The sequence below is a fragment of the Penicillium canescens genome (genome assembly GCF_028828765.1).
Source record: "Penicillium canescens strain IBT 15451 chromosome Unknown utg000009l_segment0_segment0, whole genome shotgun sequence".
Taxonomy (NCBI): domain Eukaryota; kingdom Fungi; phylum Ascomycota; class Eurotiomycetes; order Eurotiales; family Aspergillaceae; genus Penicillium; species Penicillium canescens.
The window spans coordinates 1,819,803-1,843,515 of record NW_026703971.1 but is presented as its reverse complement, the minus strand read 5'-3'; the positions used below and the strand labels follow the sequence as shown (position 1 = coordinate 1,843,515).

Here is a 23,713-nt window from a genome sequence, read left to right as displayed (position 1 = left end):
CAAAAAAGAAAGAGAAGTAGTCCTGTATGGTCGGTGCATCGGGGTTTCGGAACTCGAATTGCTTGTCTATCCGTCCAGGTCGAGTCAGAGCCGGATCAAGTGTTGCTTTAGCATTCGTGGTGGCAACGAGTATATGGCCGTTGTGCGCTCCGATGCCATCTAAAGCATTCAGAACAGTTGCCAGCGTTATTCCTTTCTGACGAGATGCATCTTTTTCTTCGTTCACTGCATTTCCACGCTGATCAATCCCGGTAGTGTCTATATCTTCAAATACCACCATACAGCGTGCAGGAGGGGCCGGTAGTGTGCGGAACAATTCTTGTAGGCCATAATCATCAACAGTGGCGAGGTTGAATATATATATCGGAAGCTCAAAGTGGGTGGCAATCACCTTGCAGCAGCTGCTCTTACCAGTCCCCGGCGGGCCATGGAAGAGATAGCCTCGTCGATGTGGGATGCCACGTTTCCGATAAAAATCGGTAACGGCTTTGCTGAGGAATTTTTCAATATCTTTGATCATTTCTCGCTTCATTTCTTTATCCTGTGCTAGGCTGTCCAGGCTCCGAGGAATCTCGTCGCACATGTTTTGCCAGCCCGCATCCCGCTTATCTTGGCGTGCACAGAACACGGCCAATTGTCCGCGGCGGCAGTCAACATTGAATTTTTGGATATCCACCAGAAGATTTTCAAAAACAGCCTTGTTCCAGGACATGTAATAAATAGTGATATTCTCGGCATTTCTCGAGAAGGGGTCCAGAGCATTCCGGTGCGGGTCGCGGTAGAAGGCAAACCAATATTTCTGATACCGAAAGAAATGAAAGCGCTCTTGTCCCGGAGTGATGCGAAGCTTCTCTATCTTTCCTCGATATGCTGGGATTTCTGTCTCCACATACTTAAGAGAGTCGTCGTTGGAATCCCAAAGAAATCCGAATGCCTCCGTAATTCCAACGATAACCGAGCTTGAGCAGCTGCGAAACCTGACACTAGATACCCATCTCATAACTTGAGGGTATAGATTATTCCGGTGTCTAATTTCCGCGGAGGCGACAAATAGTGAAATAATGGGTTCCAGAGCTCTCGAAAGTGACGGGAGTAAGAATGTCGAAATGATCGGAAGGGCAACCAACGGCAGAACAGAAGACAATATGTTAACGCCCAGTGCGGCCGAGATTAACCGGATAAGCCATGAAAGCCCTGGGGCAAAGGTATCAAGGAGAGAATGAAGTGCCTCATCAGGTTGTTCGGACATTTTAGGTAGGAAAGCAAGAATCTCTGAAGGGTTTGGTATTCGGAGTGGAGATGGACACCGATAATTTGTTGATGATCTGCGGTGTTTTCTTCGTTGTACGAAATGGCATAGGAACAGTATTCTGGGCAGCTAGTATTTATATCATATCCCGAATGGGGGCTGAAACTTCGTTTTTACTTTGGCGGTGGAGGTGGGACGCCTGGTTTCTTGACGCCTGTTGTATCGCATACACTGCGTCTGCAAAGCTTAGCCTGGGTTAAGATCACCATTAAATTAAATGAACATACCTGTATTGAATTGGTCTTCGTCAGGACGAATCATGGTTGGTATTTGCACTTCGACTAGCTCTCAATTGGAATAGAGCAGCGTAAATTTGGATGTACTCGAGGAAGATTTATATGATTATCAAGCCTCATTCTTTGGCTGTAGGGCCCTGATTGCTGTGGGCTTGAGTTGTAATTTAAATTCTTACGACTAAGACAAATTACTAGCGATTGTGTATACATTCATGTGTACAAACTATCATGGTCGAAAAGTAGTTTTGAACTTAAAACATAATTGCCTGGTGCTAGTCGCTTTTCCCTTGTGTGGAATGGTCCATATTTGACTGGCCTTGGGCCTACAGACAAGTTTACCAATATGCATGATTCTCGGTGAACAATTCTGCCTATGTACAAGTTGCGAGCCAAGACCGGTTGCACGATTAAATTCTGATATTAACAGGGTGCGGTGCATTGTACGAAGAGTAGTATAGTTGAGGTAGGAAAATCAAGTCGAACGGAATCAATGCAGAAACGAAAAAGCCCAAGATAGATGTTCCAGTGTTGCATTCTATATTCGTAATTTGGAGCAGGCTCAAAAAGGACACGCATTGTCTTTGGCACGGAAAAAATGCCGCATTGATCTCTTAGTCTCTATATACCCCAATAATGGTCAACATCACAATCGCCACCCGGACCATTCTCTTCTAAGCCGTCGCTTTATACAGGTCGCTATCAGCGAGTTATCTGTCCAAGGGGGACATATGTAAGACCGACTGTGGCTTCAAGCAATCAATCTCAGAAGACTCGCCCGAAAGGTAATATTCCACTATCAATCCATTACAAAGCGTATGTCATATCAAATTGAGAATTCTTCAGCCGCATGAAAGCATCAAGGATCATCTCCTTCTTGCTTTCAAGCATAACAAGTCCTCTTTGATGCTGAGGATTCCTTTCGTCGTAGAGAGGTGAACCACTGGTTTGTGCTTGCGTAACCCAACAGTAATCAAGATGTTCATCTTCCCTTAACCGTATGGGTCCTTCATTCGTACCGATGGGATGCTGCTGGCTGTCGCACCATGGTCGTTGGAGCTTGAGTAGCTCATGCAACTTCCAGAGGAAATGCGTATCTTGCCATCGGAACTCCCTTGTGTATCCACGAGTCCCTGTAGACCTGACGAGAAATGCGCGAGCCGTGCAAATTGAGGTCTTCTTCCGTCTCACGTATAGCGGTGCCCAGAATAGATTTATCGAATTTCTCTTGAGATCTCCCAGGTGACTCCCAGGAGAAGGGCCATGAGTTCTTCTTGTCATTGCCGTTCTCGTCTTTGCCGAGTAGTGCCCGTTGACAGAGAAGCACGTATGCGGTGAGTGGTTCGTAGGAGTCTCAAAGGAAAATAAGAGTACTGGCAGAAAATCGCTCAATCTCGGGTTGCTTTGCTTGAAGATCGGCAAAGGGGACATCGATAACCTCAACTGGGATGATCGAAAAGCTCATGATGTTGAGAAAGTGATGAAAACAAGCTCGGGAATGGAGAAACTATTGTGGTATGCTCGTCCCAGATTTCAGTGGCGGGCAAATGGTACTTACGCTTTTCAATCCGACTGATACTCCCGTTGAGTGATGGACAAGGGGCCAAATAATTATCTTCGTTCACACCAGCTTTGTGTCGCCTTCATGATTGCGTGTTACATGCATGCCTAAGTGGGCCTTCTGCAGTCTGTTGCTAAGAACGGGTGCTCCGGGCCACAGAGGTCACAGCTGACGCCTTTGGGTACGTACTTTGAATTGAAATCTTAATCAATAGCTCCTGGAACGCGGTTGGCTCAGTAGTCCATCAATTAGTCCCCTAACCAATCGAAAGCGGCACGCCTAGTCAACTCCTGACAAAGATTTCACTGCCGTTTGACGAATATAACTTACCCAATACGCTCCTAGGTCGCCTCAAATTTAAGCTAACCTCTTTTTCTGTAGGCTAATACACCTGCATTACAATTACACGGACCCTTTGTAAGGAAACATAGGTGCGTGCGGGGTCTATTGAAAACTAGACTGGAACAGGCATAACCTGTTGCTTTTTGGCCAGCAAGCAACAAACTATACCCCTTTCAGACTAGCATGGCTAACAGGCGTCACCCTTTTATTTTGTCTTTTCATCGATCAATAGCCTGACCATTTATCACCATATGCTTTTCTTGGGCAGCCTACAGGCTGCCATCAAGCTTAAATCTTCCCATAAATATCCTCTAAACGGAAAGACCAAAAAGCTAGACTAAACTCTGGACTTAACGCTGTACTTCCTTGGCGGGCGGTTTCGAATGGTGCCGCCCACCCATGCATGAATGGGCCATGGCGAGGTCCATCCGCCGCATCGTACAAGAAACGGTGTAGCCTTCCACTGGAGTGGGAACATTACAGCCAAATTGCAGGCGCTTAAATGCACAGCCAATGTCAATCATTGCTGGGTTCATTCGATGCAATAGGGCACATACCCGGCAGCCTACGGCTTCCAGACTCCCCTCGGCGCTGCGCATGGTGTCACGTATCAAATTCTTTAAACCGAGGCGCCCGTATCAGCTCTGCTTCGTCTTCTTTTACAATCTCTCCAAACCTAGATCTGGTTTCCGTTATTCTCTATGGAGACCATAGATGAGGAGCTTCAGGGTCTTCTTTCCCAACTAGCCAGGTGGTACATGTTGGAAGGGAACCAAGAAAGGCTAACATACCAAAGTCTGAGGGCTTGCTCTGATATGCTTGGTGACTCAGAATTGCTTGCCTTGCAGAGATTTATCGACTTCTTGTGCCGTGCGCGAACTCTCTCCCATCAGCCAACCGAATCATACCGACCGAGAAGCCCAGTAACACCCATACTGTGCCACAGTAACCCATTCACACCAGAATCATCAACGCAACGTCTAGATGTTGAGGATGAGGCAGCTCAGAGGCAAAGAGCTTGTCGGGAAGACTTTCGGACATCTGAAATCTATCCAAATCATCAGGATCAGAGGCGGTACATGGCGTACGTCGAAGATGCTGAGGGCGAAAATTCATGGGCGCATTACGAATTAGAAGGGAGGCCGCCTTTGTCGCAAGCACTCGCAAATTCCACGGCCATCAATCGGAAGTTAGTTGAAAGGGATCATACTGATGCTTGGAAATTTGGCATCGCTCCGGGAATCTCATCTACATCGGACCAAAGCCAAGGGAGCTCTCTGACCACGGATCCCAATCCTCAAGTCGAGTTTATTACTGACGGGATTGAGGATAGTGGTCAGGCAAATAGCCTCTCTAGAGGTACGACATCACCATTCAACCAAACCCCGACGAGTTCCCTGGCCACGGATCTAGGTAGTCACGCAGAGGAAGCCTCCGTCATAAATTTTTCTGAAGACGATATAAACTCCGCTAGTGATGGTGGATATTCAAGCCCACGCCATACACTTGAAAACCGTCGTGAAAATAGTATCCCAAGTTCGGAGAATTCTTTCCGGTCTGGGTTTGCTCAATGCCCTATATTGCTTCCCATCGACCAGCTTGCTAGTCCGGCAACTTTGCCTTTAGACACGCCTCTGTCAAAGGGTCCAACAGCTTTATTGTCTCTTGCGCAGGTCGATATCTCTGGCCTATTGCTTCAAAAGCACGATACAGGCTACTTCGTCACCACGGAGTCAGGGTTTGGAATTAAGGCCATCAAGGAGAACATCCTGCAAACCCTCGAAGGACAGTCATTAGGGCCTTGCGAGATAGAAATCTCGCACCCGCTCTATGACGCGCTCCAGAAGTGCAGGGAAGATCCGGATTATTTCCTTCGCCAGGTTGGTATCTCTCACCAAGCCAGCGCAAAAGGGGCGGTTGCTAGGATATTTGAAAAGTCATTCCAGATCACAAGGACCGCGCAACTCATGCCTCTCTATGAACGCCTCACACTATATGCTCTTTATAACCTAGTTGTGAAAAAGGGATATCACGATGGCGAACAGTTCAGATTCGGCCAACTTGCGCGTCTCGTTCAAGATATCAAATCTGAATTGTCGGATGACGATAGTCTTGAAGATGGGAAGTTACGGAATACTATTCAACGGCTTGTATTGGAAGGCAAGGAGCTTAGTCGCATAATAAGGCGCCATTTCAATAACAATCCCGGATATCTTATGGCGCTCCCCGTCAGTCTGACGGCGAACAAGTGAGTTTCAGTCCATCATACTCTAAGCAAAGCATACTAATATTCACAGATGTCGGCGTTCATCGAAACCGGTAGTTGACGCATTTGTAAGTCGAATGCAGCTACTCGGTATTGACGCTGTTGTCCGAATTCTGGGCCTCTCTAGACTTGCATGTCACGTCATGTCGAGCCTCGAGAGAGAGGAAAGCATTGAGATTATGGGCCAGTCCGATCGTTTCTCTAAAAAGCGTAAAGAGGGAGATTGTACTGATATCGATCCTTTTCCGAGCATTGACTAATGCAGAATAGATGCAAAGTGGCCATGCAAGCGGCCAGCCACAAACGAGAATAGATCACGAAATGCACCCCCAGAATGTTAGTTCGTCCTTCTCCAAGACCCTAAAAGCTGCTGATGAGTTAGATGACTTTTCTCACGAGACGGCGCCGACTACTACAAAATGCCAAGCGGGATTGCCGTCAAATCTGTTACATGACAGAAGTTTGTGTTCGCGAACTTCTCTCGATGCAACCTTGGGCAATGGGGCAATGTCGATTCAAAGCCTGCTGACAAGCAACCAAGATGACCCTCCAACGTACATGTACCCCGACAACGATCCAGACACATTATTATCCAGTGGCTACGACCTGTTTCTGCCATTCGATCTCCAGGAATTTCCAGATTTCTTTCCGTCGCAAGTCTTTGACTGGGAAGAATGGTCCAAAAGAATGTCAGCAGGTACATTCTTTGCAGCAGAGACCCAACAAAGAATAAGTAATAGCAGCGGAAAAGGCTGCAGCCCAGAGACGCCCGACGCTTGTGAACAAAACGTGGACGAGAACGACAATATCAACAGGGCTCACGCCTAGCATGGCCAAATATTTTACTGGCAGCCCGAGGATGAAGAAAAACGCCATGTATTAGCAATAAATACGCCTAAGATGCTTCCGGTGCTGAATAAATGTGCCCGCGGCGGAGTGAGCATCGCTCACGTAATGGTCGCAGTTGCCTCGGTTCTCTTCTCCCCAACGGCAATAATAACGTCGACTCCGCACGATTGTCGTGGAACCAACGCTCGCTTATCACTGATATACCAGTATGTACCAGGTTCTAGGCAGGCCCCAGGTCTAACATCCGAGAGACCGCGTAGAGGAAATATCAGGAGGCGTTCGGAGGGATTATCGAGCGTTCTGCCGATGTTGAAGTGGAAAACGAAGCATTTTTCAACCTACTCCGTAAGCAATGGCCAGGTGGAGGAAGGGCCGGGACTTACTCTGAACTCTTTCCGTCCTATTTCTGCCTTCAAATCCTCAATGAGCATTTGCATTTCGACGCCCACGCCTTGCCACCCATACGCATTCGGTTCGTAAGGGAGGATCTTGTCCTCTAATAGGAGCTGTTGTATGGCAGAGACAATAGGTTGCGCGTTTTCCCATATCGGCTTGCTCGTCATCTTCTAACACTTCGTCAGTAAATTTGATCAATCGTGTAAAAGTAAAATGCGCCCACGAATGCCGAAGTTTAAGAATCGGAGAGTTGTGAGGGGTAGTGGGGTTCGTATCCTAAAATTTCGGAGTTGACTGCTGCAGTGGGTAACGGATATATGGTTGTTCCTTGCGGTATGAATTGCGGTTGATTCTGATTGGGCAGTGCCACAAGTCCGTACCAGCATACCCCAGGCATCAGCTATGTGTCAAGCATTGCGCTTACGAATACTGAATGAAACAGGGTCTATAGATGATTCGAAAGGTGTCGGGAATACAGTAGGCCCGGGACCCGGAAATGTAATTAAAATTGCCTTATTAATAGCAGGAAATAGGGGTAACGGAATACATATTCATGGATATCTCTAATTGGACCGATGCATCTCAGGTTGTGACACTACGAGTCAGATTTCACCACGTACAGTGACGCAGCAAATGTTTTAACACCCCTCTGAATTTTTAGATTCTGCCGGTGAAAAATTCAATTTTTTTCAACATCGTTTAACTTGTTTCTTAATGAAACACTTAGCCTTTGTGTATTGAATTATATTATACCTTCTATGAAAAACGCTTACTGAAACAAGAATGTTTTATAAAGTAAGATATCATAAACTTGCTCTTCGGTTTACAATAGGCGGTCTCAAAAGCGGTCTGTCCAAGGGTGTTAAAACATTTGCTGCGTCACTGTATACAGACGAATTCGAAATTTCCATTACCTGGTATTATATTACTCCTGTTTCTCGTTATATATTGGTCCAATCCATGTAGTTGCATAATATGTATTGAATCCACTAACTTATAGATTCGGTCTCATGCAGTATTCGTTAGGTAACGTTAATGCCGACAGCATGATGACCCCTGGATATGCTCAGATAATTTAGATCCAAAGATAGTGTAGCAGTACGCCTGTGCCATCATATTCTGAAACGTACCACATACAAGGCTGTGGTACATCAGCGTGGGGGCTCAAATCTGAAACTGTGCAATGCGGACTTTGACTCCGCGGAAACTGCGGTTAACGACGGAACGAGGGATTATTCTAGCGAGTCAAGCTTGGATGTACCATAGCTCAGAACAACATGTACTAGATTCTCAAACGCCGCCCCGAAGCGAGTCACCAATAGAACGCCGTGTCAAATTAAAACTTTCTGCTTTGAATTTAATCGCATGATGTCCAGGAAGCAGTTCCGAAAGACGGGCAATTCAAAGTCCTTTTGTTGTATCCAGAGGATTTCTACGCCTCGTCTCCAATCACTTGACTGCGTTTTGCAACGGGTGAAATAGGGTTTTGCTCTATTCTTCGTTGCGTTCAGACCGCCATAGTGATTGTTCAGCTTACATGCCATTCCTTTATAAATACCGGCAATCCCTAGCTTTGGTCCAGAGGCAGCAACACATTTGTTTCTTCTTCTACCATTTTTCCAGGCAGAATACCTCCCGCAATGTTCAAGTCGACACAACAGCGTCTTTACAAAATCGTTGGGAGCACCAAATTGAGTGACCTTGCTCCTGAATGGCAAACTTCTGTCTCCCATTTTCTTGATGCAGAAGAAAAGGCAGTGAGTAAAAACCACCATATTATATTAGGGTCATGGCTCAACTTGCAGCAGGATCCAAAGTTCAAAAACGCTGAGATAAGGTGCTTTCTCGGAAACTTAAAGTCAGTCTCGGGTGTAGGCTAATAGGAAACTATAGAGGCTCCCAACCGCATCTCTCCCACGATGATCCAAGTGATAAGGAGGACGTAATATCAATTCGTCTCAAGGATGGCGATAACAAAACCCTGCAAAGAGCCCATGTTCACATAGATGGCTCGGCCAACAAGATCAAATCTGGGTATCGCTAAGCGTTTCCGGGTGGAAGATATTCTAGGCGACATTAGTTGATGAATATACTCCTTGCTACTTCACTTCTTTTTAAAGTAGACTAAAACGTGGATACCTGGCCTCCAAGGCCACAGACGGTCATCTCAATACAAAACGGACAATGAATGAAGTTTTTATCACCCGCATGTTTGCTACGTCTTTTATACGCTTAGAGCGCGAGTCATGGGCCAAGACACCATGAACTGTCCAATCCAATACCAAATTTATTCATTCCGACCTTAGCCATGGGTCTGACAACAATTCCCTTGCCGATTTTCTGTCCTCTGGGCGCCACCGAAGCATTTTGCGCATAAAGGTAAGAAAGAGTTGCTGCTGTTCACCTTGCAAATTTTCCTCAAGCTGCTCCAGACATATTGACGGGATTGGAACGGCACCCTTCCAATTACCTTAAAATCTTCAATTAGTGGCGGGAAAGCGTAAGCTTGTATTCGGGTAAAGTACCTTCAAGATCAAAAAAGTCTTTAGCATAACCGCTGCCATTTATCATCTCTCGTGGCGGTGGTCCGAGAAGTGCAACCATCTCAGCGATATGATTAGCATCCGAGTTTTGCTTTTTTGAGTCTCGAGCGTAAAAGAGATGCTTTGTTTGGGAAAGGTCCCAGGCCTTGGATAATTACATTGTTAGCTATAATAGCGTTTCAAACACGCTGAAAGGCATTCACCTACCACCAACCCGATGTTCCAAATATCAACCTTGTGATCCCAAGACATGTGCAGTAACACTTCAGGGGCTCGGTATATATATGGCTGGATATCACCACAGTAACGAATCGACCCAAAACGGGCTTGGCCGAAGTCACATAGAATGGGCTGGCCATGCTGCTTTGTCTTTTTGAGTTTACGAGAGGCATAGATCAGTCGATCCCCAGCAATCTTCCGGGGACTTGGACTAGATTTCTCGGCCTCCTCAAAATCAACTAAGACTGAAATGTCTTCAATGCCGAGCATAATGTTTTTTTCTTGTATGTCTGGAAAGAACGCATTAGGGCGGAATGATTGGGGTTGAGCAAAGTCAACGTACCAGTATGGATGATGCCAGCTTCTGCGTGTAGGTAATCAAGGGCAAGTAGGATATGCACCAACGTCATTTTGAGTAATTTTTCGGGTAGTATTTTGGCCGTGAATTGGGTTCGGAGGTCATATAGGCTCATCCCAAGAGGCTGATGTACAAGGCACTGATAGATACCTTCTGCATGGCCAATCTGGAAGCTATCCAGCGCCTTACGAACAAACTTGGCACCGTCATGGGATGCTTTAGAAGCGTGAATGCGGTAATAGGCCTCGACTTCTCTTTTACCCTCGGCTGAATCACGTTCGAACACTTTCAATGTGACGTACTTGTGATGTCTAAGACATAATCAATTTTTGCAACAACTCTTCGTAGCAGCATCGAAAAAACATACGTGAGATCCCTGCAAAGCCACACCGTCGAGTAGCCCCCAAACCCTAGTTTCCCAAGTACTTGATACCTAGCTTGAAACACTTCGCCGATTTTTACGGGATAAGAGCGATCCTGTGTGTACCATGGAAGCGTTTCTTCTTCGAGTTTGACGTTTGAATCGAGCAGTTGGACATTTGACTGAGCAAATTGCCGCACGGGTGAAACAGGTCGCCTGAAATAATGGCACTTGGAAAGCAGACCACATAGACGAAACATCGTTGTCGTGGTAAAAGCTGGGTGAAGACAATTTCAAATTTAAGCAAGGGTGAGGCGACCTTTATATTGAACGACTTCGGGCGCGTGCTGACGTAAGAGAAATTTGTCACAACGTGAGTTTACCTCAGTTACTTACCTCAGTTACCTCAGCCGCCCCCAAAAAGGCGGTGAATTTGGCCATCCACCGCCTGCTGTTTCCAGCGATGCTGACACACCTTTTTTGGGGAACGTCTGAGCTGGGAATTTGGTGGTACCATACAAGTTTCCGGGGTTTTTGCCCGTGTTTATATGGCGAAGTTTCCAGGCGCGTCTTTCAATATTTCCAAGTTTCTCGCGCACCCACGCGAATATTAAGAATCGGGCGACGATGTCTTCTGCATCTTTCTGAGCTGAACCCATTGACACCAAAATTGTATGTATAACTGGAAAGGTGGGTGAGAAATATGTCCTTAAAATACCCGAAGGAACCCTTTCTTAAGCTGTCAAAGCCATTATATGCCCCAAGTATTCCGCCAAAACCTCCATGAAGCATATATTGACATATTTTAATGTATAGTGGCTACATCTGATCCACAATATTAACTCTATCGCGTGAAAATTGACTCCAAACCCGCCTCACGATGCCAGATCGACGCCCATCACGACGGAAGCCTCCTCGGAAATATAACGCGAAACTGAACGACCCCGGAAATGGACAGACACAGTTGGATAACTGGTTGGCCTCTGAGAATAATCGAACTTCTTCAAAGGCTGGAGAGCCTATTGAATTGGGAGTGGAGTACGAGAATGAGGGCGCAACTGTCTTGCTGGAGAAACAACAAGTTGAGAAGAATTCAGTTCTTCAAGCGCAGAAACTGATTCGCGATGCGTCTGAGAAGCGTAAGGATGAACAGGACCAAGCCATCAGACAAGCAATTCGAGAGCTGTATCCCTATTATCCACGTGCGGGTCAGTTGCAAGCATTGAGACAATTGATCTACCTGAGAAAGGACCTTATCCTGATTGCGAAGACGTCATTTGGGAAGAGTATGATATTGCAAGCAGTGTCACTCTTGCTTGATAAGTCTATCACCCTTGTTGTGCTTCCATTGAATCAAATTGGCGTTGAGCAGACCAATTACATCGAGAACATTGGAGGGCGACCTTGTTTCCTAAACAGGGAAACATTCTCATCCGAACTTCTTGACAGGGTACAAGCGGGCAAGTTCACACATGTCCTCGTGAGTCCAGAGCTTGCAATCAGTGACAAGTTCCGTTCAACTGCTATGCATCCAGGTTTCCGAGACCGGCTGGCTCTGGTTGTTGTAGACGAAGCTCATCTTGTGGCTCAATGGGGCAAAGATTTTCGAACGGACTATGCGCGATTGCATCAATTGCGAAGTCTATTCGGCAGTGGCGTCCCCTGGTTTGCATGCTCTGCTACGCTTGATATGAATACATTGCGCGTTGTTATTGAGGGACTTGGGTTTCCAAAGGATGTTGAAATCTTGCGGACATCCGTCAATCGTCCAGAGTTGCTCATTCAAACAGCTTGGATCCCACAAGGCGCGCATAAGAAGGCAACGGCCTTGCGTTTCCTGTTTGACAATGGTCCTTGTCAGCCCATTTTACGACCGTCACGAATCCCAAAGACATTGGTATTCTTTGACTCGAAGAATGATGCATATACTGCCATGGAAAATTGTCGGTATTGGCTGCAGCATAACAAGCAACCAGATGGGGCAAGTGTTCAACATTGCAACTATACCCTCAAAGAGGCAATGGATACGGTGAAGGTCTACCATAGCGACACCGCAAAGGGAGACAAGGAAGCAATGATCAAAGAGCTTCAGAAACCCGGACCGCAATCCAAGCTTCGTGTCCTCATGACCACCGAGGCACTAGCGCTCGGAGTGGACCTCCAGGATATTGATCAAGTTGTCATGTATCGGTTCCCCAAAAACCTACAACCAGCAACGCTCTGGCAACGCGGTGGTCGGGCATCTCGCCTTGGACAGGATGGAAAGATCGTTATTCTCGTTGATCAGTGGATACAGGGGCGTATCAAGAAACGTGCCGTGAAACGCAAGATTCATACAGAAAATGATGATCTAGCGGAAGACAACCCACTGGCCGATTCAGATGATGAAGTCAAAGAAGCAAACCCTGAGAGACCACAGAAAGGTGGACGCTTAAGTCATGAAGAGCGACGTGCTGTGTTGCCTGAATTTTGGTATCTCCTTGCCAATGAGCCTACAGAATGCCTCCGGAAACGGTTCCTGGACTACTTCAATGAACCTGAAGAGTTCAGATGTAATCCTCGGCGTGACCGGTGCTGCAGCAACTGCAATCCTGAGTATCAGCTCAATGATCCAACTCGTTATCTGTATACTGAGCACGGTCCGAGGTCAGGACAGATGGACGAGATAATCATCAACCAGTTAAAATATTGGTCCAAGGAGGTCCTTTCAAGCGCTTTGAACGGAGTGAAGTTCATACCTGATTGCTCAAGCATACTGGCAGAAGAACAATATGTCCATCTTGCGATATATATTGAAAATGCCACCTATTCGGAGCGGGAATATTTCCAGGCAAAGGATCTTCAGACAATATTGGGAATATGGGCTTTGTCGAATCAGCTTGCTGAGGGTCTTGTGGATGTCTTGAAGAATGCATATCAAGCAGCCTTTATGGCCACTATTCAAACCCCTGCAAAGAGGAAGCGTGTGTCGAATGACTCTAGTCAAATGAGTGAATGCAGCAACCTCACATGGTCTTCTGCAGTCACGCCAGAAAGCACCAGTCAACCAACTCCATCTCGGAATATCTCTCCGTGGGTTGATATTAACACGCCATCCCAAGCTTTTATGGACATGCCTCCTCCTTCGGCAACTCCAGTTCCCAAACGCAAGGCCCTCGGTGTGGTATCAGGAAATGGGCGTCGCGTGATGAAGGGTGGAGAAGACCTAGGTTCTAAGGTCTGGTAGAGAATGATGAACAATCCATCTGATGCATTCCATCAATGTGTGTCAGTCACCTTATAATATAGCGTGGGAGTATTATCAATGGAATGAAGAGAAGTATAGCTAAAGCTGTCCCGGCAGCAACCTGCTATTCAGTGTCATGTGTCATTCTCTTCAATCTCATCTAGAACAGCAATAGGAGTCGATGTCATCTTGCTAAAATCAACTTCTTGTGCCCACTGTCCGTTGACGACGAGGCTATTGAAGTTCTGTACGGCTTTGAAGAGCTTTTCGCCAATTGTTTCTGTGAGTATATCACATGGTTGAAAGCCTCTTGTCCGACCATTTGGTTGCTTTTGGATGCACTTCGAGATCTGATAAGCTAGATGACGAACATCCTGGCTAGCATCCTTATTTTGGTGTCGCCCATTGCTATATTCTCCAAAGGTAGCCTCCAGAAGCTCCTTTAGATCAGTACAGTAGCTGGCTGTGAGAGCAGTTCGACGGAACATGGTAGTGATGTCCAGATTTGAGGTCCGTCGAGTCGACATGAGTGTCTTCATATGAAGATTGAAGAACTCATTCAGTCGATCAATTTCGAACCAACCGTCCTCCGCACCCCGTAGATTCACAAGTCCGTTGGCAAGAATGGCAGTCTGCAGCTCGGGATCAGCTGCTTTGGTTTGAGTGAGCCATGTCATATACAAGGAGAGGAAAGAATATCGGGTTTTCTTTGTGCCAGGGAAGAGGAGACAACATTGTGCAAAGATCCGCTGGATAATTCCAATGTCACCAAGTTTGATGGCAAGCTTCAAGGACTTGTAAGTCTCCATCTGCTGAAGGAATTTCGCATGTGCTGAGAACTCATAGTCGACTGGTTCTCCTTCTCGTTCACGAACCTTAGACTGCTGCTCTTTAAAATGGAACAGAGACTGGCGTATCTGATCCACAACGTCCAGGAATTGACCCCTTCCGAGGCTTTGAATCCAATCATCCACATCTTTAGCATCCGCGAAATTGACTGTTAATGGGACAAACTGATAGAACATGGCCGTGACGCGAGCGTCAAATGAGCGAGTAGCCACCTCTTCTTTATGGTGGAATGGACTTTTGTGTCCCTGTACGCAACCGAGACAGACCTTATTATGATGGATCGTCGATTCAACGGTAGGGTGGTCTGTCCCAGCATAGAGCTCAAAGATCATATCCAAGTAGTTCATACGCCAGTGGAACAGTCCGGGGATTGGCAATATCCAGCTGAAACGATCGAAAAGACGAGAAGCCTCCGCACGTTCTTTTTTGACGGCACGAAGGAGTGACACTGTTTTCTGATCTCCATAAACCAGTTGTAAAAGCCCATCAAGGTCTGTATCATCATCATCCCCCAGTTGCTCCAGAAAGACATTCTGAATGACCTTGTATGTCCCCTCTGTCGTGCCTTCGTTGTATAACATTGGCCCAAGGCTGTAGTGAATTGTCTTCTGCGCTTGCAGTCGTTTAACTGCTGGGAATTCAGGCCAGTCAATAAGATGGGCTCGCGGTTTCATCTGGCCTGGTTTGACGCACGCTTCCGCAGTAAATAGTTTCTCTACTGCCTCCCGATGAGTATAGCGAATGGCCTCTGCAATCCAATGGCGCTGACATTGATGGAAGATCTCATCATCCTGATTGCCTGGTGCCATGTAGATATCATGAGGACTCAGTGTAACCTCTGGATGGAACATAGATCGGAGAAGCCCTCCTGCAGGGATGGACTGACCGATACAAAGCTTGCCAGTGGTGGCGGAGATATGCTCTGATGGATCACGAATAGTTTGATGTCGAACAGTCTGGCTGTAGTCAAAGTTATCCCATGCCACAATGAGATTCCTGCGAGAAGCCTGGGCATTCTGTTTCAATTGTTTCTGTACACATCTTGGGGTAAGAAGTCAGCCAGAACATGTTATTCTCCGGTAAATGCGGTTATAGTACCTGTCCTAGTTCTGCAAGTTCCTTCCGTCTGTCCATGATAGTCTGGTATGCTGAGTTTATCCCCAGGCCAGCCAGAAAGCTAATCACACGTCGCTTGACACCCATTGCATGTAAATACAAGCCGATCAACATCGGGAAGTTGTTGCTTTTCCGTGGTGCAAAAGCGCAAGCCAGAATTGAACAGACCATCACAATGCTGCCCTGGTGGATCTTGGGTGTATCGCGATGGTTTCCTGGAGGTGTCATGATGCTAACGAGCAGTCCACAGAGCTCTGGAGCTTTCCTCTGCATCTGCGTAGCCAAGCTAGAGATGTCCATATCTTTAGGGTCCACATTGGACTGGAACTCGCCGAGTATATCTCCGTTAATCAGCCCTCGAATCTCGGTCTGTATCCGAGACACGAGATCGGATGCACCAGTGGCATATATGTCTTTTGAGACACTACCTAGCCGCTCAATAATTTCAGGTTGCCCATATATAGCGTCAGACAATTTCTGTGCTCGATACGATGTCGAATATCCATTTTTTTTGACTGGTTGTGCATGCACCATGTGGTAAAGAAGATCCTTGATTGTCCACCGGTGCTTATCATTAAGCTCAGCCAGTACCATATCGACACGTTCGCGTGGCTGCAATCCTGAGATATAACGAGATCGCTGAGTAGACGCAGGTGGTTCTTGTAATGGTGAACTGGAAGAAGGCCACTCGAGGGAGGATTGTCGAGCACGCTTTCGCGATCTAGAGATCATATTGGGCAAATCCGGTGATGCCATTCTTTCTAACAATGTCAGAAATACTCTCAGAGAGCTTGAGAAAACACACCTTGACCAAATGGTGGGGTTGCTGGCGAGAACCGGAAACTTGTATGTACGGAAGGGGTTCCCGGCTCAGACCACGGGCTGATGAAGCAACCCAATCGGGTTAGCGTGGCAGAATCGGCAGAATTCTGTCTCATCATTGGCTGTGGTCTGAGGGAACTGAGGTAAGGCTCCCTCATATTCCCACACTCGAATTCGAAGCGATCAACTGTCTTGTCTGCTCAACCTCTCCTGCTCCAACACCATCGCATGCTCTGTTTCTTCCTCATGACTACCGGTGGCATCGATGAGTCTCTCCCTCGACGTTCTAGTCGATTTGGTTCATCAGATCACGCGTTGGTATGCTTACCTGATGCAAGACCCCACAGAGCGCATAGCAGTGTCTGTCTCTCGGCATTTGAACACCTACATGGGATAGCCTACTTGCGGCTTGGATCCCCGGCGTCCAGTGGGTGGCCATCGTTGTTCTTGGATGGCGTCTAGCGTCTTTTGAGCCTAAAACCCCTAAGAAACCGAGAGAAGCCAACGCAGCCAATGCTTTGTCTAGCTAGAGCCATATTTTCGTACTGGCGAGGTTGTTAGTCGAGACTGCTTGCATGGAGAAGGTGAGGCAAAAATCCCGTCATTTCTAGCCAAATCAACTAACAATAGCCATGTCAGCTTCGAATCGATGGACAGGACCGCGGATGGCCAAACGATTGAGAGGACCCATGACCCAAGAACTACGTCCGATAGAGTCATCTTGATTCCTCTTCCTCTCCGGGTTGCTGAGCTTTTGGACATGTACGGGCGAGCGGGATCCACTCAGACATACACGGAGCTGCATGCTATCAGGATTGTTTGTCTCGTCCCTGTTAGACAGAAGCTTCCTAAGCCTGTGTTTTCCTATCCAAGCCCGAGCACTACGTGCAAAGCCCATACACCTTGGATGTCACAGGAGCTGGAGGTCAGTCAAGTTATCCAGTATCCTTCGTCCATTGAGACCGTCGTCTAACATATCGCAATTGGAGGCGCAAGCAGGTCTTGCCAGCAAATCACCGATTCCTCTACGTCTCTGAGCTCACTGTTCTTTGACCATCTATGATGTATTTCTCCGCGCCCAAGACGATATCTGGCATATCACTGTTCGAGCAATTCACCGTGAAGGTGGGTTTGATGTCTGTAACAGAATCACAAGAGCCCTCGGGTTCTAGGACCTCTGAATATCCTGTACAGCCTATACTGAATTGTCTAGCCCAATAAGCGCTCATGTTATATTTGCTTGGGGAGCAGTTGGAGCGGATGCCTGCTAGGGTCACACGCGGGTTAGAACACCCTTGTACAGATATCACCAGGTCCTGAGCGGTGATCGTGGAGAGTGTCTTTACCGGTTCTGATTCCAGATAGCTCGTTGGACCCCGATCGGAATTTAATCATGCTATATCAGCAGCGGCGCGTGATTTATCGCATGTAGTGGGGAATAAGCCTCACAGAAGGTAACGACCGTTTCTTCATCGCTGTAGTGGACTTCTACGAAAGACTGGTTCAATTTACTGGCGGGATATTATTCACAGAGTTGCGACGGCTCCTACATGTAGAAGGAGCGGATCAGATATTCCAGAGCCAAAGCTACCAATGACATGTTAACCTCGAGAGAAAGAAACTCTCACTCTCGCAATCGCTCTATGATGTAGGCATTCTAGTGTAGAATAGGTTCGAGTGACTAGCAATAGTCATCTCAAGCAATTTCTTTGGCGACGCAAGAAACTGAGCCTATCACATAAGCATCTTGATTTGAACCCATGATCAGATTTTCTAGACACATCGCATGGGTCTACACTTCGTATTTCTGATCTTGAGTGTACAGTATATTGCGTGATCATATGGTCAAGACCGGCCTCCTAGGCCAATTTCAGACAGTCGACCCTACGGCTCTGGGCGAGGAAGGGGACGACAAAGGAGCGGAGACAATGATCCCTTAGACAGTGTGACGGAAGAAGAAGGATGGCGCCCATTAGGAGTGCAGTGCCAGGTCCACTGTACTCCCTTGATCCAAGCGAGCGCGCAAGCGGCAGCCGACAAGACTGGACAGTTGGAGAGAAGAGGGCGTGGGAATGGTGTGTTGAAGCGGGACCCTGGTCCTACCCGCGACCAGGGGTAAATGACGTTCATTTTGGCTTTGTGTTTATCATGTTTGCATCCGTGCATTTCTTTTGTTTAGTTTACGTCTTTCGATTCGAGGGCGATTGATCAGAAATTCGCAAGGCGAGTTCCCTGACGGTCGCCCAGTGGGCTGGCGACCACCTTCCAGCTGTCGGCAGGCCTGACAGCACTCCCGCATAGCAGCATATATATAGAGCGAGCTACATCGGGCAAATGAATACATCATCATCATCATCATCATCATCATATTGCGTGATCAGAGTTGCACAATTCTTGAATTGGATCATCTCAATTGAGTTGGAGGCCGTAGTCAAGACGTGACCAACAGGGATCAAAATTGCTTTGCAGAATAAAAAAAAAAAGGAATTGAAATTTCTATGATGTGGGTGACATGGCAAGAAACCGCGCTGCCTCCATGAGACGTTGACTACGGAGGTTAATAGGGATCACGAGTGCAATAACCCAGAATCCAATATAATTGGGCAATCTGTATACCGCCTCCTTTTCCGCCCGTATTTTATATCCTGTTCGCCCTACCTTAATTAGGTTAGCCACTATGGCGAGGAACAGACTTACAGTGACTGGACATAAGTTTCTACACTGTCTGGCCCCATCCCCTGATTATATAATATACTGCCAGTCAAAAACCTCCATGAATTCATACTATGGAATCTAATACGGTGTATACCGCCTCTGGCTCCCAATAATAGCTTCCATCCGCTGCGGAATCGTCTCAAGGAAATGCTCCCATCCTAGGTTTGCGTCGCTTACTATTTTTAGCATGGTTCTATACTACGCGCTTTAGGTAGGCGGTATAAATCAATAGAGACGGTGAGCTGGCCGGGGTGTAGAAACTTATGTCCAGTCACTGTAGTTCTAGGTCGGAATAACGTAATCCACGGGCGAGTGAAACACACGGGCGTGTGAAATACCCCAAAACTCCATACTAAATGCGATAAATAACAACTTCATATCTCCAAAAATATAGCTCTTTCGGATAGCATATAAAGCTCGTATAACCTAAATAGCATTTGTGACCTAGTGGTGCAGCATAGAAAGTTTAAGAAATAGGAGATATATATATATTGATGTCTCAATATCAAAACTACGCTGTATTTTATGGTAAAGTGTCGAAATAATGGTCTGACTAGCTCAAAATCTAGATATATTATTGCTCTTTCTTGGAAAACTGTTGTTTCAAATTTTAACAAGAATAAACCGCTAGTGGTTGAGATATAGAGGAATCAAAATATGGCATTCAATATGGTATTTTGCGGTGTTTCACTCGCCCGTAGATTACGTTACTAAATCTCCGACTCAGTAGTTACGCTAGTGTAGTGTGTATATAAGACCGTATGACCAGGTAGCCGGCAATCCTTTCTATTGATTTTAACACAGTATAATTCCTACTATTTTGGGCTCGTATGAATAACCTCTATTTTTACCATGCCACGCCCTCCAATTAACCTAGAGTCTTATAGGGAGGAGATTACTCTCTTATATTCTCAGAATACACCTATTGCCAATATCCAGACCATCATACAAAGCTACGGCGTCAATATCTCACTTCGCACGCTCAAAACTCGCCTTTCTTCCTGGGGCCTGCGACGCGAACTACCCAGCCAAAATGAAGCTTTGCACGCTCGCCTTCTCACGCTAGTTACCGAAGCCGGTTTATCTCCTAAAGAGACACTCGAAGTGCTACAAAAGGAGGGATTCCAGGTCTCTGAACCTACACTTAAAAGGTTACGAAAACAGCTTGGAATTCAGCTTCGTACAGACTGCCCGCTTCAGAGGCAGCAGCAGCGGCTCGAAATCGAGGTTATCTTGACCGAGGAGCTTGGGATTGGCGATGCCGAAGGTTATGGGCGTCGCGTTCTCTATCACCACCTTCGCCGTCATGGTTTTCTTTTCCCACAGCACCGAGTATTCGAAGTCTACCGCTCCCTTCGCCCTGACTCACTCCTCCGCCGATCATACGATCTCCAGCGCTCCCGCGGCGAGTATTGGTGCCCTGGGCCGAATTTCGTGTGGCATGTGGATGGTTATATGAAGCTAGCGCAGTTCGGAGTTGAGGTTTATGCCGCTATTGATGGGTACTCTCGGTATATTCTCTGGATATACGTGGGAATTAGTTCTCGTACAGCAGTGAGCGTTCTCTCTCAGTTTCTTGACACCATCGCCGACCTCTGCTACCAACCGGAGATTATTCGGTCTGACCTCGGCTCGGAGACATCCCTAATTGGGGATGCACAATGGGCGCTGCGGCAGGTTTTCGATCCAGAGGCTGCCCATGGAGACTGTTTCTGGCTAGGACGAAGCACAGATAACCAGAGAATAGAGGCTTGGTGGGCGCAGTTATCTAAGTCATGTACTTTCCTCTATTACCAGTATTTCCGGGAGCTCCAGGAACAAGGTAAGTTATCCTGCCCACTATCCGCTGCTGCCGCTAATCCTCTATAGGTCTCTTCTCCGGCTCTATCCCTGAGCAAGTCGCCCTTCTTGCGGTCTATATGCCTACACTCCGCCGGGTTATTAGCGAGTACGCTAAGACCTGGAATATTCATAATATCCGAAAGCAAAAGTCACGGCCGAACGCTGTTACCGGGAAGCCCTTTATGAATTATTTTAATGCATCTAAGCCCGATTACCAGCGTGCAGTTGATCCTATGCTGCTTCGCGAGCTACAGGAGGACGTCCGGGACTGGGATAAAGATGAATATTTACCCCTTGACGTCCTGGCTTGGTGCCACCAGCAGCTTCAGGAGATTGGAGCCGAGCTTTATGGGCCTGGGAATGACTTCAATCCTGAGGACCCCCGTCTCGTGCGCCAGTGGAAGTTAGTCATCCTTACCGTGCAGAATATCTCGAACTCCGCCGCCGTGCCCTTCTCCATGACCAATTGGATGAGTATCCAGTGCTCCGCCTCACTACAAAACCCCTCGGCGCGTGGGATTGGGAGCCTGGAGAGGCACAGGAAAGCTAATTTTCAGCGCCGCTATACAGCATCTCGGCCCAATATCCAAACACAGGCCGATCAGCGAGTGCCATAGCGCTCTTAGGATTTTAGGATAGCCAATTAGTATCTAGGAAGAAGGGGATCGACGGAGGTAATTCGATATATAAACTTTCTTACGTATATATGTCTCAACGCCAAAACACGAGGTTATCACGGTGCTATACTTCCGGCTCTATCCGGATTACCATACGAAACTAATAGGGGAAGGCGCCGACGCTAAATAAGCCTATCCGTGGATTCGTTGTGGTAAGATATCCATGCCTCAGTTCGTCATAAAGTCTTAACTGAGTACTAATTTTACTAGGGGATTTCGTTCTGTTTCAAGCTGACTCGGCTCCCTCCTATGTTCACATTATTTTTGTACCTGATATTCTTCCTCGAAAAACATCCTATTTGTGTTTTTATGGCGCACTACCGCGATACTCAGTCCCACGATACTGGGGAAGATGTTTTTACTTATCCTCCTGTCTCCACTGCCCAGATTACTTCCCCTACGTATAGCACGAGAACTCCTATACAGAATTTATCCTCTTCGGCTAGGGCGACCCTTTACGAGAGAAGCCTAATTACCCCTGAACCACGCTTCCAGGCCTTATCGGGGACGACAAATGAGATCCGGCAGCGCCAGATCCAACAGCGATCGATTCAGCGCCAATTTATTGGTGGGAGAAGCTCCGGAGGTGGCCGCCTCGGCCGAGGGCGACTTCAAGTCCCTACAGCGCCAGCGACAGTCTCATTAATCGTCCACTGCTATCTCTATTGGTGCTTAGCATCGGGAAAGCCAGATAGGCTTGAAAAGCTAAGTATGGAGAGATCCCGCAGCTAAGAGAGATATACTAACTTGTCTCGTTATGAGTAGCTACAGTTACTCCAATCCTTACGCCGGGTACTATTAGTAGCTTCGTCGATTTCATCGAAAACGAGCTTCTAGTAGAGCTCGACCCTGAGGATTACACACGTGAGGAGGGAGATACATTTCGATTTGCAACTGCAGTTAAAAATAAAAAGGAGCCTTGGTTCCTAGGCATGCGGGAAGATCATGAACAGCTCCTCACAGACTTCTGTACGAAATTTACCAAGATCAAGGATAGTTATGAGGTCTTCCTGATTATCAAGAGGAAAAGACCGGAACCGGTGACGATAAAGCTTGAAGCTGAAGCTCCTGTGGCAGCAGGAGCTCCAGCGCCATCTCCTCCGCCGTCAGAGGCATCTATCCCATCATCTCTCCCATCACTAGGAGCAATTATCAGGTCATTATCACCGCAGAGAGCTGTGGAGGCCACTCCGCCACCAGCACCACCGGCACCGCTGCCGCAGCGGCGAAAGCGAGCTCGTGTGCCGCCAGGGATCTCTCCACCACGTACCCGGCGGAGATACCAGCTGCGAGAGTCGGATATGGAGAGAATGACTGAGTCAGGGCCTGTTTCGGAGATCTGGAGGGCAAGCAGGGGGTAATTAGCATAAGACAGAGATGGCGGAGTGGAAGGACTTGGAGAGTATATGTCATTTCGCGTTATTTTTCGATTTTGAGACTCAATCAACTTCAATTTGCGTGTCTTGACTAGTCAGAAAGAGGAGACAGGTGCTTGTTTAGCGAAAACATGTTATTTGGAAGAATTCAGCTTGTTTTAGTGCCTTATAGGCAGGGAAGGGTAGGAAGACGAGTTGGCCGACGTTAGGTCTATTTGTGAGCGCTGGATAGACTAAAGCCTAATTGGGCATAGACGACGTTACTTCGTATTACGCTAGGTTTAATAAGGCTAGACTGGTACCAGCATAACTATTCTCACTACCTCTAAGTCGGCCAAGCGGGAATTCTGCCCGACAAAAGCCACCATTTGTCATTCTTGCACTCGTGATCCCTATTAACCTCCGTACCCATAGTTAACGGGAAGCCCTAACTAACCTGGAGTCTAGTAGACTCCAGCAACCCCCGTGGGATAGGGCTACGGAAGAAATTTGGCTTCTTGAGGCGACAAACAAAATGCTGTGAGTTTCGAAAGAGACGTGATAGAATGAAATTGGATTTTTCCTGTGCGGCAATGATATAACCAGAAGAATATCCTCAAGGTGACCGAATGGAAGAATATTGTGTTTCCGGTGTTATTTCTGCCTTATCAAAC

General features: G+C 47.1%; 3 protein-coding genes across 3 annotated transcripts; 1 reads left to right on the top strand and 2 right to left on the bottom strand.

Annotated features, from left to right (window-relative positions):
* Positions 1–4,260: 4,260 nt before the first annotated feature.
* N7446_012023 (uncharacterized protein) lies at positions 4,261–5,697 on the top strand (the record flags this gene model as incomplete). The annotated part of the gene is made up of 1 exon (XM_058520765.1): positions 4,261–5,697. The coding sequence occupies one exon, from the start codon at positions 4,261–4,263 to the stop codon at positions 5,695–5,697; it is 1,437 nt and encodes a 478-aa protein (XP_058367051.1).
* A 961-nt stretch (positions 5,698–6,658) lies between these two features.
* Positions 6,659–7,123, bottom strand: N7446_012022 (uncharacterized protein; the record flags this gene model as incomplete). The annotated part of the gene is made up of 2 exons (XM_058520764.1): positions 6,659–6,898; positions 6,944–7,123. 2 exons carry the CDS (start codon positions 7,121–7,123, stop codon positions 6,659–6,661), a joined length of 420 nt encoding a protein of 139 aa, XP_058367050.1.
* Positions 7,124–9,440: 2,317 nt separating this feature from the next.
* Positions 9,441–10,697, bottom strand: N7446_012021 (kinase-like domain-containing protein; the record flags this gene model as incomplete). Its single annotated transcript, XM_058520763.1, has 4 exons — positions 9,441–9,644; positions 9,707–10,008; positions 10,062–10,387; positions 10,444–10,697. 4 exons carry the CDS (start codon positions 10,695–10,697, stop codon positions 9,441–9,443), a joined length of 1,086 nt encoding a protein of 361 aa, XP_058367049.1.
* Positions 10,698–23,713: the final 13,016 nt, after the last annotated feature.